General features: G+C 37.1%; 1 protein-coding gene across 9 annotated transcripts in view; it reads right to left on the bottom strand.

The window, feature by feature from the left end:
• Positions 1-1,455: 1,455 nt before the first annotated feature.
• The window catches only part of LOC109065533 (KN motif and ankyrin repeat domain-containing protein 1-like), a 52,987-nt gene continuing 36,893 nt past the window's right edge, over positions 1,456-17,549 (bottom strand). For 8 of the 9 annotated variants that reach the window (XM_042756560.1, XM_042756559.1, XM_042756561.1 and 5 more), the window contains 10 exons: positions 14,655-17,294; positions 12,824-12,976; positions 11,460-11,556; positions 10,782-10,967; positions 8,578-8,665; positions 6,652-6,871; positions 5,493-5,635; positions 4,675-4,875; positions 4,412-4,510; positions 1,456-2,531 (listed from right to left, as the gene is read on the bottom strand). In XM_042756560.1, the coding sequence (XP_042612494.1) occupies positions 2,472-2,531; positions 4,412-4,510; positions 4,675-4,875; positions 5,493-5,635; positions 6,652-6,871; positions 8,578-8,665; positions 10,782-10,967; positions 11,460-11,556; positions 12,824-12,976; positions 14,655-17,294 (3,887 nt within the window). In that variant the 3' untranslated portion in view covers positions 1,456-2,471. The remainder of the gene's footprint in view (positions 2,532-4,411; positions 4,511-4,674; positions 4,876-5,492; positions 5,636-6,651; positions 6,872-8,577; positions 8,666-10,781; positions 10,968-11,459; positions 11,557-12,823; positions 12,977-14,654; positions 17,295-17,549) is intronic. The other variant, XR_006160072.1, reaches the window with a different exon arrangement.

Genomic DNA, 17,549 nt, shown 5'->3' with positions numbered 1-17,549 from the left:
AGTTTTTGTTTAACCTGAAAGCTGAAGAGTCTTATTAGAATGAATGGCAATTAGCATGCTAAGCTAACTAGCACAGTCACGGTTAACTTCCGAGAGGTACTTTTTGGGAACGGCAGTGAATATCAAAAATGTGTTCAGTCTTTTCTGTGCGGCTTGGTCCAAAGATCATCTGATCAGATTATGGGCAAAATAGGAGTAGCGAAAATACTGTTTTTCATGCAATTCAATATGGCAGACAGACACCCTGTTGGAAAATAACAAATGAGACACCATCAGATTCAGCATAACCCAGGGAATGAAAGTTCTTTTGACAGAATCTTTATATCTCTTGAACACTAGGTGGCGTTGTCTTCAAACTTCTGAGGTACCTCCAGGACATGGTGCTGATGATCCCTACCAAATTTTGTGAAGATATGTTAAATGGTTCAAAAGATATTGCAACTTATGACACATTTCAAAATGGCAGCCAAATGGTTCTGGCACAATTGACATTCACATGACCCAGTTGGCATGACCCAAAGAATCCATAGACACCAAGATCATAATTTTCTGACTGATTGTTCAAAAGTTATAAGGAAAAATGTGAATTTTTGGTATCTCATGACCCATAGGTGGCGCTGTCACCAAATTCGGCATGAACCCTCAGATCATGGTGTTGATGAAGTGTACCAAGTTTGGTTTTGATTGATCAAAGTTTGGCCAAGATACAGCCTCTGAACCAATTTCACATCAACCTCGGTAAAGTTTACCACTTCATAATTTTTGAACAAAGATGAATAAAAAAAAAAATCTGTTCAGTGATTTCTGTGCGTCTCAGTCCAAAGATCATCTGACTCAATTTTCACAAGAATTGGATCAATTTTGAAGGAGTAGCGAAAAGACTGAATACTGTACTTTTCAAATTGACCGCTACTGTAATGGGCAGAGACTAAATGTAAGCCATTGAATGTGATCAGCATGATGAGTGAAATCAGATGTACTACGTTTTTTTTTTTTTTTTTTTTTTGTAGAATTAGGGGTTCAAGAGTTATTACCGTTTTAATGTTGAATATTTGAACTGCTGGTGGCGCTATACAGTTGATTCTAGAGACCCCAAAGTTGAACAGATCACTATTCATGGCCATCACTACAAATTTCATAATTTTCCTATGTTCCCTTCATAGGGCTGCAATAGACTCCCATGGGCCAAAAATAATAATAAAACATACAGATACAACAGCGCTTCGGGCTTGGCCCCTAATTAAATACATGTATACATTTTATATATACAATTTAATTTTCAACCGAATATTTCCTGTTTGAATAATAGTGAAAACAGTTCAAGCCAGCATGTCTAAATATATTAGAAATGTACATTAGCTGTCGATTCCAGTAGAGGGAGACATTGTACTGTTGACCTGTAAGAAAGTGGCCTACTGAAAGAAGGGTTTCAGAAGAGAGACAGGCACAAGCCAATGTCATTTTAGTACTTTATTATCAAGATATTGGCTTCTATCGTTACTATACTATGGCTACTAGTTATCTGTTATTCTTCCTGTGACTACATGAAAAGCCACATATTAGACCTATGACATAAGTTTATTACATAAAGGCCAGTCAAAGCTATTGCGTCCACATATCGCAAACATACATTATACACAAAGTACAATTATTTGTGACAACACCTTTAAATTGGTACATATATAACTTAATGTTACAAAGTAAACTTGAAATTTCCTAAATACTGTGATTTTTAAATAGATAAAATAGCAAGTATAAAAGTACATACCAAATCCAAATCTAGAAATATGTGTTTAAAAAAACTTGTTGCAAGTCTGTGTTTCAACCTCTGATACCCACTGGACATTTCTGCTGGGGATTTGATGGAGGACAAAAGATTTAAACCCCAAAGGCTGAACATATTGGGCAGCATATACATGGTTCAAATATAAAGCTCATTGTCAGGCAACATTGGCCACATCTTGGAATTATAAATTACTGATTATATATATAAAAAAATAGAGAGACGGAAAAAAAAATGTTGACAAGCTTTAAACCACTCAAAGGAGGAGGAATACAAAGATATATCCATATATTATAAAATTCAACATTTATATGAGAATAACAATATTGTGAAGGCAACTCCATAGCCACTTTCCAGTTGACGTCTAGCTCTGATATTACGCTGGTGATTTCAGGCAGAAGAATACTGTTTGAATACATTCAGGGTGAGTATACATTTGAGGTCTTTAAGGGACTGACTCTTAGCTAGCAAGTCCATTTGTATTATAATCTAAAAGCCAAGGAGAAAGACATAACCAAGGAGAAGTTTGCAAAAGTGCTCAGTATAATTGCCTACTATCCATTAGTTGAGGTTTGAAGTAAGTGTTCAGTCTTTTAGCTGTAGATTTGGTTTCTAGCTGATGAAAATGATAGGCATGGCAGATCCTGAAAAAAATAGCAGCTCAGGCAGGGTGGGGTAGAAGCTCTAATCAAATGTGCCCTTTCCTTGTAGGACTGGGTGAAGTCTTCCTCCCAAGTCGAGGCGTACCCTGTGAACAGATGACAGACATAAAAGGTATGATTAACAGTAAACGGAGCCAAACATGAGTCAGATACAAAATCAATAGCCACTATAAGAGGCCTCCTTCTGTCTCTAAACTCTACTTATTACAAAACATATTCGGATTCTCCACTGAAACAGTCCAACAGGGCAAGATTTTGTATAATAATAGTTATGTGTTAAAATATACAATAAGTATAGAAAAGAATCACCCACTTTAAAATGATCACATTTTGTTGCTTTTCAGCCTGAAATGAAGATGGATACAGTTTTTGTTTTATCCAGCTATTTTCACTCAACTTATAACATCCAAGTGAAAGATATAACACCAACATGTCAGAAAAAAATAAATAAAAAAACAAAATCACTGAGTTGGAAAAAGCATCACACCCTCCTAAAAATGACTTGTAAACTCAATCAGGTGTAGCTAATCACCTTCTCAATGACACACAAAGCCATTTGACATTCAACTGTGATCAGCTGTTTTAATTTTGACTTGAAGACTGCACAAAAGCTTGTCATGAAATTAAACTGAACTTGAGAAGTTCTGCAAGGAATAGTGGGCAAATATTACAAAGTCTAGATGTACAGAGACAGAGACAAATCCCAACAGACTGAAGGCTGTAAATAAAGCAAAAGTTGGTTCAGAAAAAATACTGACACAATGGTGTCCTTTTTTCCAACAGAGTGATTCTGTTTTTCTGTATTTTTTTTTTCTGACATGTTGGTGTTATATCTTTCACTTGGATGTTATAAGCTGCACTGAGTAAATACAGCAGGATAAAACAAAAATTCTTCATTTCAGGCTGCAAAGCAACTAAATGTGATTATTTTAAAGAGAGTGTTTCTTTTCTAGATGAGATGTCCCACTTTGATGTCTGCATCAAAATAAATTTACAAAAGTAATTTTTTATTCATTGAAAGCATATTAAGTGCAAGTAAAGTGTCTACTTTAATGTTTTGATCAAAATTTGTGAAAATAAAATGAAAAAAATTTTGTGAAATGTTCCATCTGTAAAACTAAAAAAAAAGGTTTCATTAGTTAATGTTAGTTAATGTATTAACTAACATGAACAAACAATGAACAATACATATTACAGTATTTATTTATCTTTATTAAATGTGAATGAAAATACAGTTGTTCACTGTTAGTTCATGTTAGTTCACAGTGCATTAACTAATGTTTACAAACACACCTTTTGATTTTAATAATGCATAAGTAAATGTTTGAATTAATATGAACTAAGATTAATAAATACTGTTGAAGTATTGCTCATTCTTAGTTCATATTAACTAAAGTACTTAACTAATTACAAAAAACTAAATTTATCCTGTACTTTTTAAATATATAAAAGAAAATGCGATCATACTATATTTACGTAAAACTAAAGCAGCATACTTATTTAATATCTGACCTGTACTTTTTAAATATATAAAAGAAAATGCGATCATACTCAATTGTATTATATTTTAAATTATTAAAAACTTCTAGCTGACAAACGGGTACAACCTAGTGGTTGGAAGGATGGTAGCAAAGATTGGTTAAAATTAATTAGTTTTTGGGGTGGGGGCTACACTATGATTCTTAAATATAGTCTTTTAATGTCATCTAATGATTTTTGTTTTAAATATGCCTGACTAGTCTTTTGTTGTTTTATGAACTATTGTAAAACTTTATTAATCTTTTATGGTTTTGATGCTTGAAAACCCCTTTTCGCCTTTGATCCATTTCTTTTCCAACTTATTAAACTTTAAAAAATGATTTTTTTTTTTTTGAAAAATAAAATCTGAATTATTTACACAATGTTCAAATAGATAGATAAAATGAATGAACTGTGTATCAGCTGAATGTGAAATGCGATCACTCACTGGTGATGGAGCTTTGGAGAAGTTCATATGGGCATACAGCAGCACTGCTATGTCCTTATGACCTGCTTCCAGAGCAACAGACAGGGCATTGCTCTCATCCTAGGGACAGGAGTTCAAACACCTCATTAGACTTACTTGCTTTCTGATAACAATAGCAGTATGCACTATGAGAAATGAGTCAAACACATTACATAAATACACTTCATGTTCATTAAACGTATTTTTTGGATTGTCTAGGTTAAACTGAGACTCTGCTCACTCACGTTATCGCTGAGTGTGGGGTTACAGCCCGGCTGAGCCAGCAGCAGCTTTACTATCTCAACATGGCCGTGTTCACTAGCGCACATAAGTGCAGTCGAGCCCTCATCATCCTGGATGTTGACATCTGCACCGCAGGCGAGCAGAGCCTTCACCATGTCCATTCTGCCATGACTGACTGCCAGCATCAGCCCCGTCTGACCAGCCTGGATTCACAGGGTCAATGAGATCCGATTAGAGACTTAAAAAGTATCGGACTACTGCCTGAAAAGCTATTCATCTAGTTTAACACTAATTTATATTAAGTATACTATTGTTAATTTCCTATTGTGCTTGTTTAAAACATTAACTAATGTTAATCTGAAATCTTGAAACTACTGTTTAAAAGATTTTTTTTAAAGAAATTAATATTTTATCCAGCAAGAACAAAAAAAATGTAATGCATCAAATTTGAGAGTATACAAATTTATAAATGTAAAATAAATGCTGTTGTTTTTGACTTTCTATTTGTCAAAGAATCCTGAAAAAATCAGCACATTAGAATATTTTCTGAAGAATCGTGACACTGAATAAGAAAATTCAGCTTTGCCATCACAGGAATAAATGACATTTTACAGACACAATACAGTACACTAAAAATAAATATATACTTTATTATTAAACAAAAACTAAATTATGAAATCATAAAAAAAAATTCATAAAATATTAAAAAAAATTGCCATAACCTAATATCAAATAATAAACATACACAATAACTAAGAATAAATATATACTTTTTATGTGTTGAAGCAATGATCAAGTGCAACAGTAGAATTACACTAACTTGACTGGCTTTTGCATTGACATCTCCTTTGCTGAACAGCTCTTCAACCACCCTCATGTCCTTCGGGGCCTCCACGGCAGCGAGCGCTGCTAACATGATGGGAGTATATCCCGCCTTATTCTGCTGATTGACATTGCAGACATCTGTGATGAAACAGAGAGAACAAGGCCATCAGAGAGACCACTGAGCCCACCCTGCAGTAAATGCACTTGGAAGGAGGCCATCTGTTGTTTGAACTTAAGAGAGGGGACATGCAGGTTATTCAGACGGAGAGTCATGGGTTGTAGAAGAAGAGAAAGACCAAAGCAGGGATTCACTGATGAGCAATGGGGCAAAGATGGTTAGAGGGTCTGAGAATGGAAGCAGACAATTGAGACAATGGGGGCCGCACCAAAAGAGTCAGATAGTAGAGGAGCATAAAGGCATTGGGATAAAGGGCTTTTATTTTCTGGAGTCAAGGCACCTCATCAGTGGTATTCACAGAGGTCTTTGGTGCTTTTTGGAGGGGGAATATTGAGAAATGCCATGATTCTGAATGTGGCTGGAGGATTAGCTATTAGCTTATATACACTGCAGTTCAAAAGTTTTGGGTCAATAGGATTCTTAAATGTTTATTTTTTTTGTAAAGAAGTCTCTTATGCTCACCAAGGCTACATTTATTTGATCTTAAATTCAGTAAAACAGTAATACTGTGAAATATTACAGCATTTTATTCCTGTGATGCCAAAGCAGAATTTTCAGCAGCCATTACTTCAGTCTTCAGTGTCACATGATCCCTCAGAAATCATTTCTATAAGCTGATTTGGTGCTCATGAAACATTTATAACTATTAGCAATTTTGAAAACTAGTTAGGATAATAGTTGTGGTTTCTGGGTGGTTGCTTACCAGCACAAATCAAAAGGCTTTCTAACTGTTTACACCTGGTGTTAACTTTAGTCTCTGGTGATCCAATCACAAATGGACAGCACTAACTGCATGGCTAAATGGGCCCAATGTTTTTGTTTTTTGATCTGATCACATCGGATAATGTGACATTCTTATAGGTCCCCAGCAACATCAACATGCACCTTCACACTTGTCCATCACCACTGTGCTAAAAAGCTGGTTATAAGTGGCTTTAAAAAATGTGGAAATGTTGAATGCGAGTCAAATATTTACCAGCATCCAGCAGCTTCTTCACAATGTGGAAGTTGGAATGGGATACACTGTAATGGAGGGCAGTGTTGCCGTTGCCATCGGCCATGTTTACGATGTGTTGCAGCAGGGCAGGGGAGATGCCTCTGAAAGCATTCAGGTAGTCCTCCACCATCTCCGCTACAGCCGTCTTCTGACTGGACACTCGGAACCACTCGTGCTGCACTGTGTTCACATATGATCTCTGGAATAACACAAAATGATAAATATGATCAAGGTCAGTATGTATTATAGAAGCTTTACATGGATTGTGCTATTTGTTTAGTAACAGTTCGTGCCTATAACATGGAAGGAACATCAAACGTAAAAACTTAAAATTTGTAAACAGAAGCAAAACAAAGAGAAACATCTAGGATCTTGTTACATAACGATTCCTAATTAGTCTAAATTATGTTCCATTATCAGATGCAGCTTTTCAGAAATTCAGGACAAATGCAGCTTTGACTTAACCCGAGACTTAACAGTAGCCCAGTCAGCACACATCTGGGCGGGGGTCAGCAGAAATAAGTGTTGATCCAACATTCCTTTGCACCACGTTAACCACAAAGGAGCCAATATCCTTCCCATTTCAGGTGAAGCACAGCTTTAAGGAGCAGTTCACTTCCAGAACAAAAATTTACAGATAATGTACTCACCCCCTTGTCATCCAAGATATTCATGTTTTTCTTTCTTCAGTCATAAAGAAATTATGTTTTTTGAGAAAAACATTTCAGAATTTCTCTCCATATAATGGACTATTATGGTGCCCCTTAGTTTGAACTTCCAAAATGCAGTTTAAATGCAGCTTTAAAGGGCTCTAAATGATCCCAGCCGAGGAAGAAGGTTCTTATCTAGTGAAACGATTGTTTTTTTTCTAAAAAAATTTTTTTACAAATTATATACACTTTTTAACCTCAAATGCTTGTCTTGTCTAGCTCTGCATGAACTGTTTTTTCCGGTTCATGACAGTTAGGGTATGTTGAAAAACTCGTGTCTCATTTTCTCCTCCAACTTCAAAATCTTCATACATCACTGCAGAAGTACCGACCCAGTGTTTACAAAGTGAACATGCAAAGAAAGTCAAACGCCCTTTACATAAAAACATTAAAACAGCAATGTAGGACAATTTTGAAGTTGGAGGAAAACATACCCTAGACATGAACATCTTCGATGACAAGGGGGTGAGTACATTATCTGTAAATTTTTGTTCTGGAAGTGAACTACTCCTTTAAAAGAAACATCTAAGGGCCTGATTAACTAACAGCTTGTGCCAGCGCAAACCGTCTTTTGGCGTTAAAATAGTACTGTCAGGATTTACTGTCAGATGCGCAGTGAAGAATTAGCATTGAAAAAGCATGAATAGTTATTCTTGCGCCTGACCTTATTGAAAATGCATTTGTAGGGGTTTCCCTTTCAGACGCAAAATTTATGGGAGGAGAGAATTAAAATGAATCACGCAACACGATTTACTAACGTTTGCGCTCGTCTCATTACTTATATTTGCGGCATTAATTAACACTCCAAAAAAGCATGCATTAAAGCAGATGCTAATTTGTGTTGCTCTTGGTACATTGTGTTGGTCATTATGGAAATGATCGCGGATTGTCAGTATATCACCCGCAGAAATTTCCACTCCCATTAGCGCTTTTTTGGAATTGCGTTCTGACACTAATTTGCCCTCTTTAGTAAATCTGGCCCTAAAACTCCAATTTGCTTTGAATCGCTTGTTTGTTTGGCAAGATTGCTAACTAAGGAAGAATAATCAAAAGCATTAAGAAAAGAGAGGATAACAATTTTAATTTTTTAATTTTAAAAATAATTTTAATAATCTGGAAGCACAGATTTGTGTGTGTGTGTGTGTGTGTGTGTGTGTGTGTGTGGACTAAGGGTTTAGACACAGCTAAAACTTACCAAATCTTTACTAGATAAAGCCTTTGGGTCGTTAAGGTGGGATTTCAGCATGTTGCATGCAGAGAGCATCTTCTCATTCAACTCATAACTGGGAAGAACAAAAATAAATATATATCAGGGGCGTTTCCTCCGAGTAAACAACACAAACATTACAAAATACAAAAAATTTAATGAGAAAATGGTCGATACTACAGAAAGTAAACAACACAAACATTACAAAATATGACAATAAAAGTATAAAAGTCACTCGTTTTTATGACGTATCACTGTCCAACAGCGACACCCGCAGGTAAAGTTACAGCGGAGGCTTGCCTCCCTTCATCCCATTGACTTAAAACAGAGATCCCTTAGCCTATGGTGTTAATTGGAAGACTAATTTAAAAAGTCAACAACTCACACACTTAGATGTAACCACATTGTTACGTGAAAATAAGATTTAAATGGGCTGAAAACTTGATCTGTGGGAGTTTTAATAATTACCGAGCTTTGATGACTGTTGATCCAAAAAATTCAAACATAGTTAACTCTTTCCCCACCAGCATTTTTGGAAAAAGTTGCCAGCCACCGCCAGCGATTTTTGATGATTTCACTAAAATTTGATGATTTGATTAGAGGAAAATGAGAAACAAGAGACCAAAAAATGCAGATGAGCTGAAGGCCACTGCCAAACAAACCTGGGCTTCCATACCACCTCAGCAGTGCCACAAACTGATCACCTCCATGCCACGCCGAATTGAGGCAGTAATTAAAGCAAAAGGAGCCCCTATCAAGTATTGAGTACATGTACAGTAAATGAACATACTTTCCAGAAGGTCAACAATTCACTAAAAAAGGTTTTTTTTTATTTTATTTTTTTTATTGGTCTTATGAAGTATTCTAATTTGTTGAGATAGTGAATTGGTGGGTTTTTGTTAAATATGAGCCAAAATCATCACAGTTAAAAGAACCAAAGACTTAAACTACTTCAGTCTGTGTGCATTGAATTTATTTAATACACGAGTTTCACAATTTGAGTTGAATTATTGAAATAAATGAACTTTTCCACGACATTCTAATCTATTGAGATGCACCTGTATATATATTAAATGAATTACACTTCTGAGTACTAACCAGCGTTGGACAAAGAACCCTGCATATAAACAAGTTTTTGGACCACAAGTGGAAACCAGACTTGGAGGTGGTCAGGGGATTCTGGACTAATGTATTTGCATTATCTGCATCCAAGTAGGTAATCTGTAATATAGAAGTTGTGCTAAAAATATTTATTACCCACAACTCAAGGACTGAGTCACTGTTCAGTCATGCTCTATTTTTAATCAGTAGAAAAAATATTCGCTTGGTATTTTTTTTTTAAGAACATCTGTGGCTAGAGCTCTTTTTGTCTTAAGACGCATGGCTTCTTGGCTTTCAAAATGTGAAAAAGACAACAGACACCGTGGCCTTGTGATCTGGTTATGCAATTTAATGAACAATATCCCATGAATTATTCCACTGGACTACACTTGGTGTCTATTATTTCTCTCCCCAAACCCTCACTTACATCTCTCTCCTAGCTTATTTTTGGTGCTTTAAACCATTATTTTTCCCCCTTCACTTCTAATTTCTATTAGCATGTTTTACTGCAAGAACACTTGTAAAGTAGGGAAAACGTAACAGACCAAATATATTCTTTTTTTTATCTTTTGAAATGAATGAATACATTTAGAACTCGGTCATTGTTTTTTTTTTAATTAGTAAATGGTTGAAAATGTAATGAATGGCATTTTCCATTTTACGTGTCCTGTGTAGTCATTCAGCTATCTAATCGCATAGAAATGTTAAGTGTAGCTAAAGAAGCATTCTTTCAGCATTCCAGCTAAGGAATATCCAGATACTATCCAGATATGAAATAATATTAATTCCAGGTGGAAAGAAGACTTCTTTAAGATTATGAAGGGTAGTACTTTAGTACTCTTTCTCATAATTCATGTCAGGCTTGGTATGCAGGATTCTTAACTGATATGATTAAACAGATCTGAGGTTTCATTTGTGCCTCCAAACGGTCTACTTTTGTCTTTTAAAAATTGCAGAAATAACATCCAAATACCTTACATTCTCTTTCAGATGCAAGAGACTCTTGAATTGGTCTACAGTCATAAACGTTACAACACTGAACTTTGAATAACTTGTTGCATCTGGATCTAAGAGTTACTGGCAATACTTGCCTCTGCCTTTTGTCTTGCCCTGCATCTTCAGTGTCTCTGTCTTCATCCACTGCTTCATTATTTCTGAATTCTTCTTTCCTCCTGTCTCTCACATTCACCATCTTGTCTTCGTCCTCCTCTTCATCCTCTGACCCAGAGGAGCTGCTCTCTTCTGAGCTGGAATCATCACTCGATGTCGTCTCATACACATACATTAATTGAATAACACAAAATTTACACGAACAATTGAATACTTAAACCCAATCTTTAAAACACAATACTAAACTTATCAACTAAAATATTAAACTTATATTTCAAAATGTTATTTGTTATTTCATAGTTCTTCATGGCAACATATTGCTACTTTCATGTGTCATATCACTTTGTGGTCTCTTTTTTTCTTCAAGGTTGATAAGCTAAATAGTCCATAGAAAAAAGTAGATTTTTTAAATAGTTTTTTAAAAGTAAGCTAGTACTGCAGTTAAAATGAAAAAATGCATAAATTGTAAGCTAAATAGTCCTTAGAAAAAACTAAACTGTACATGCATGTTACTAACAATACATGCATTTCATATTGTCCGTAATGAAGGTCCCTTCTCCTCGTATTGAGAGAGAGAACCTAACCAATATCAGCTGAGAGAGAAGAGACTTCTTCCGTAATGAAGGTCCCTTCTCCTCGTATTGAGAGAGAGAACCTACCCTCCATTTACACCAACAAACTGCAAGTTCTTTTTTGTGCCATTAGGTCCCTGATGACCGTCTTTCTTCATGATGGACTTCAGGGTGTTCTGACTGCCTAATAGAAAAAAAGAGATTATTTTTTAAAATCATTAAAGTGGAGCCAAAATGTTTACATTTTAAATTAAATATTATTCCAGATGTAAATAGTGGTCAGGTATATACATTTAAAAAAAAAAAAAAAAAAAAAAAAAAACTTTTTAATATAGATCTACAAGTAATGTTTTCTCTCCACCACAAATGCTGACAAAAATGCGGACAACCTATCAAAATGGAAAGAAATGCATAAAGCTGACATATTGATTTATTATGATATACAGTGTTATTGTTGTTATGGGAAATAAACAAGCTGTATCTACATTAGCCAGCAACAGCTAATCAAGACCATAAGCTGGAGCTGGCAACATTTCCAAATCTGACAGACATGTACAATGTCCCACCCTTGTTGTCATTTTCAGCAGAAGAAAGAATAATCAAGCACTGATAGTTTAAAATAAATGTTGCATATCAAACATGAGTTTTAGGGGGGAAAACTATGTGAAGCAAAAGAAACACATCCCAAAGCCTAAAGTTATGGCAAACATGTTAAGTACAGGCTTTGCTCTGCCAAATAATGAAGAGGATCGCCGCCCCTCTCCACAGAGACTGAAAAAAGAACAGTTCTGAGAACTGCCAGAACATGCCCTACAAATGGACACACTCCCTCTAACTGTCTGTGTCTCTAACATTGTATGCAGTGAAGGTACTCATTATACAAGTTTCCTTTATTTTGACAGGTGAGAGGGAACTATGTGTCTTGAATCTGTTACATGCTCTCCTGAGACAGTCAACACAAGGGTTGTTTCATCGAAAAAGCCATCCATCAAGGGGAGTTCAACATGAAGTGTTTTTTTTAGCACGTCAAATCATAAAACAAATTTTCAACTACAACTGACTGTAACTGCATTAAAAATATATATTTCAGCTGTATACAAGCAAAAAACTTGGAAACTGATTGTTTTAAGTAAAATATACATGACTTGTGGGATGCCACCACAACAATCCTTTCTAAACAACTATGATACTTAAAGGTAATTATGATACTGTACATAATTATTAAATCACAAATCAAAGACATCAAAAAAAATATAATACAGCAAAACAAAAAACAAAGAAAAATGAAAGAAAGGAGAGAATCTAATTAATCTAATCTATTGCTCAACACTCAATACAATTCTTCATATCAGATGGGCTTTCATTGCAATGAGCCAAAGGTAGTAGTGTAATAAAAATAAAATATATGTACAATATACATCTCTCTTGCTTAGTGACAGAAATGAGCTTACCATGCAATGCTGTGGACATTTGCTGGTCCATGCGGCTTTTCTGTGTTGCTGTACCATGTTCATGTGCATCATCAATGCACACATTTTCTATCTGTGTGACCTCTGCCCTCAAACTATTCGAGTGGGAACGAACCGCACTGACCATCTGTGTTTCTGGATACATAGGATAAGAAGAAACAGAAAAAATGCAGACATGAAGTACAATAATTCATTTCTTTAAAACAACATATATTTATTTATACCTCAGGACAATCAAATCTTAAAATGACAGTAAAGTTATATTTTTTGTTTTAATGTTATTTTATTGTGATAAGGAACAAAAATATCAGGAGATTGTTTTGTTGTTTGTATCTTGAAAATCTGAAATTCCTCCTTGCAGAGCTTAAAAGAACAATTTTTTAACATTAATGGCCGAAACAACTAAAAGAAAGAAAAAAAACTTTCAGCTGTATAAAAGCAAACAACTTGGCAATTGAAGCTAAAAGCCTGAATAATTACACAACAGCAGACAAATATAACACTATATTTTGGTCTAGATATGTTAGTAGCTGCTTATATTTAGACTTGTGGGATGCCACCTATAGTGGCCTTGCAAATCAACCTATCAGCTATTGTTTTTTTTTTTGGGTGTAGCTGCAATCAAGGTATGATACTGTACATAATTATTCACTCTCAAATTATACCTACAATACATTATAATATAGCTCCTGCCAAAACAAAAAGTTGCTTGAAAAAAACTTTGTACAACATGCAATCAGAATAGTGTGCTTACAGATTCTCTCAGTTTAAGATATGATTATGGTATGAATCTGATTTCTAGTCTCAAGACATTCTTCATATCAAATGGTCTTTCATTGCCATGAACGAAATGTAGCAATGAAATAAAAATATTTCTGCAAGAGAATGTCTGATATGGAGAATACCTGAGCACATCTCCTGCTTTAGCTAGAGTCAGATCAGTCCACAGCAGACATAGAAACACTAAAATCTTGGCAGCACTTTTGACTGACCACTGGCCATAATCCTCTGATGTGCACCTAAAAAATTCTCTCTCACAATTCCCTGCAGAGTGGAAGCAACTGTTATTTATAACTTCAGAGCATTCCATACAAACTCATGCTAAAAGCCTGGTATTTTTAAAGAAAAGTTGACAGAGAAATATGAAACCACTGAACTAAGAACTTTTAGATTCTTGTGATTTTTAAGTCTTCCTGGAAATAATACTTAATGATACTTTAGACGCTCCCTGAGTCTGGTTCTATAGAGAAAAAGTCTTTACACAAAGCCTCTTTCCATTACATAACACTGAGGCCCTATGAATCAGCATCAGCAAAGACAACAACAACTAGCCATTTAGCACAAGCTGCTGCCTTCCAAAAGAGATGAGATCATTGTTGGATTATATCCAAAGCCCCCATGTATTTTTCAGGGTCAGAGAAAACTTTGCCCTGTCAAATCATGTCAGGGATCATTACAGACGCAAATGCACTGTTTACCCTTTTGTCTCATCCCTATGCCTCACTATAATCAGCAGGAAAAGGGGGCATGAGTTTAAACATAGTAACTTGGAGCATAGCAATGCTTTATACTAAACATATTTATTGATAAACACGTGATATTTTTCTTCTTCTGCATGTATGTTCTTTGGTTCAAGTTTTGGTTCATGTGAAATATTGCACATTTGATAATTAATTTTTTTTTCACAACAACTCATTTATGCCGACTAGAACTAGTTCAGATTAATGAGGTCTTTATAACAAGAGCTGTTTAAAAATCAGCAGTGGTCCTAGAAAAACATTGAGCATGTAGGATAAATCAAACTGCAACTAACCTTTCACAGTGTGGTCTGAGTCCTCCTTCTGCCTCAGAAGATCCATATTGGAGAGTTCCTCAATACTTCCATACTTCATAACTGAATTGATGGATGATAAAGTAGTTACCAGCTCACTGTTGATGGAGCTAAACTGGGATTGTTGAGGTGGGCCGAATGCATCTGCCAGCTCACTGTAGTTCTGAGCAAGCAACATCTGCTGCTCCTGCAAAAGCTTCTGCACTCTCTCTATGTAGTGATCAAGTCCAACACCTGCCCCAGTCTGTGAGTGAATGGGTGCTGCTGATGGCATTGATCCCACAGGAAAACTCTCAACTTGGATCGGGGTAGGAGACTGAGAAGGGCCACATGCAATGTTCCTCGTCTTCTGACCGACTAAAAAGTTTTCATTTATGTCTGTGAGGCCAATCCCAGTCTCTTTGGTTTTGCAAGATAGTGACTTATCAGGCATACCTTCTTCAGATGCTGTAGTACCTACTGAAACTGAGCGAGTTTTTAATGTGGCCAGCACATCTTTTACAAGACCATCGCCAATGGCAATTGTACGAGTCTCCACTGGTATGGTGCTAACTTGTTTGTCTTTTGAGTATGGCTTTGTACTGGTACAGGAATCAGTAAGAACTGCCTTGTCTGTATTGGTTAACTTGCCTATTGTCTCAATTTCTGTGTTTGTGTACTGTGAGGCACACATGGGTAAGACCATGACTCCAAAGTCAGTTCTGTGAACTTCATCTGTTGCTGTGCTTTGGGTTGCCATCTCCTTGATGGGTCTGACCATTACATCCACTGAACAATCTCCACATCCAATAGACCTGTACTCCTTAGCTTGCTCAGTCTGGGTTTTGCAAAGTCCTAAACCTTCGGCTGTTAATTCAGTGTTGATCCCCATTTCACATACAATTAATTCCATTCCCACACCCTGGTTGCACATCATAACCTGCCTGCCAACACACAGATCCTTAACCTCAGCACGTTCTTGTACAACCCACTGCTCCATTGGCAACTCCGGACCCACTGAAACATGCCATACCTCTGGTCTGCAAATAACGCCAACTGAATTGATTTGTTGAATATGATTTGTGCTTGCATTGCTAAATTCAACATGGTTGCCCACACCTTGGCTCTGTGTGGACACTCTGGCCTCCACTGAAGTGCTGTACATCTCTGGCCTTGCCATCATACCCTTGTCAGCCTTTTTTCTCGATCCAGCCACTTGAAGCTGAAGCTTTAGCTTTCCCATTTCCAATTGGTGGGTGGTCTCCTTAAGTTGAACCTCAAGTCTGTAGATCTTTTCTTTTAGGGCTTCAATGGTCTGGTGCTGCATCTCCATTTCAGCTTCTACTTCACTACTCAAACCTAGCATGGCTTCAGTCACACCAACTCCTGTGCTCTTCAACTCCTGCTCTGTTGCCACAGCCACATCTCTGTTTTGCCCAGGTGACCTCCGATATACAACCACATTGTTCATGTTCTCATCAGCTCCAACACCAATGGACTTGCTCTCATGCCTCCACCACTGGCCGTTTTGGTTTGTTTTTTCCTCTGTTTGGTGTAAGCTGTGCTTCCTTTTCTCCCCATTATCCTGCAGGCTCCTCTCCAAAGCCTCCACTTCAGCCGTCAGTTGCCTGAACTCTTGTAGCCTTTGACTGCTCTGCTCCGTGTTCCCCATCTCCTCAATGTGGAGTTCAGAGCCTGTCCTGAGCTGGGTCAGTGGCTCATACTGATCAGCACTGCCAACACTATAGGAGCGTTTCCTGAAGCCTCCACCTGGATTTTCCCCCGCTACCTTGGAGTTCTTCATCTGGGACACTAGTTGCCTTTTTTCTTCTTGCAAGACTGAGATCTTCACTTGAAGGATTGGGATGGTCTTTACCTGCTCCTCCAGTTCTTTTAGTCTCTTTAGAGCCACGACCATCTGTTCTCGAATGTGCTGGAGGTGCAGGGGGCTAACATTGGTCACTGGAGTGGCCATGCCTGAGCTGAGGGGACTGTGGCGGATCGAACTGCCCATAGAGGTTGTGAAGTAGGGGTTGTACTCACCATTGCCTTGATGTCCATTATGCTGAAAAGAATGTGAGTTGGGTGAAACCTGGCTTGGCCCATAGGAGCCACTGTAAGAGGACAGGGAACTGGAAGAGCCCATTCCTCCAAAACTGGCTAGTCGCCGACGAGGCAGCTCATTGACTGGTGGCTGTATCAGGAGCCGTTCCTGTTCCAGTCGCCTTCGGGTCTCCATCAGTGTTTTCTCCACCTGGGGATTATGGCGAAGAAGGCGGGGAGAAGGTGGAGGCAGCAGCTGCTTGGTCTCAGGGACGTTCACAAAGGCTTGGGGAGCTTCATGGACTTGGGCAGTATGGCCAGGGGGGCCTACCTGGTTCTGAGGCATAAAGTAGATGGGCAACTGTTTGCTCTCATCGCTGTTAGAAGAGGATAAGGAGTCTGTTGAAGTCCACTCAGCCTGGCCACTGTAACTGCTCTGAGGAGGAGGCACAGACTTGACCACTTTTGGCTTCCTTTGGATGTTTAGCTTCTTGATGGTGTTGCCCCTCTCGATGTCATCCACATACTTAAGGAAGTCCAGGTCTAGCTGATAACCATATGGAGTTTCCAAACAGTACGGGTCCTTCTCATCATCTTTTTCTGAAAAAAAAAGTAAAATTAGTTGAATAAGTTATCTAATCACTCAACAATTTATTCAAATATTTCTTTAAAATATCTAAAACAATGTCAGAAAAGAAAATGTATAATCGGTCCTTAAAATGTATTACAATTTGTAAAGCTTTATAGCTTTGTGATGCCAAAATTCCCCAAATATGATGATTTCCTTTACACAATATTATACAAATATTGCACACCAATATGTGGGCGTGAAGCCAAAGCAATACAACAACAACA

This window comes from Cyprinus carpio, chromosome A5 (genome assembly GCF_018340385.1).
Source record: "Cyprinus carpio isolate SPL01 chromosome A5, ASM1834038v1, whole genome shotgun sequence".
Taxonomy (NCBI): Eukaryota; Metazoa; Chordata; class Actinopteri; order Cypriniformes; family Cyprinidae; genus Cyprinus; species Cyprinus carpio.
The sequence above is the reverse complement of the archived record's forward strand: the minus strand, read 5'-3'. Positions and strand labels throughout refer to the sequence as shown.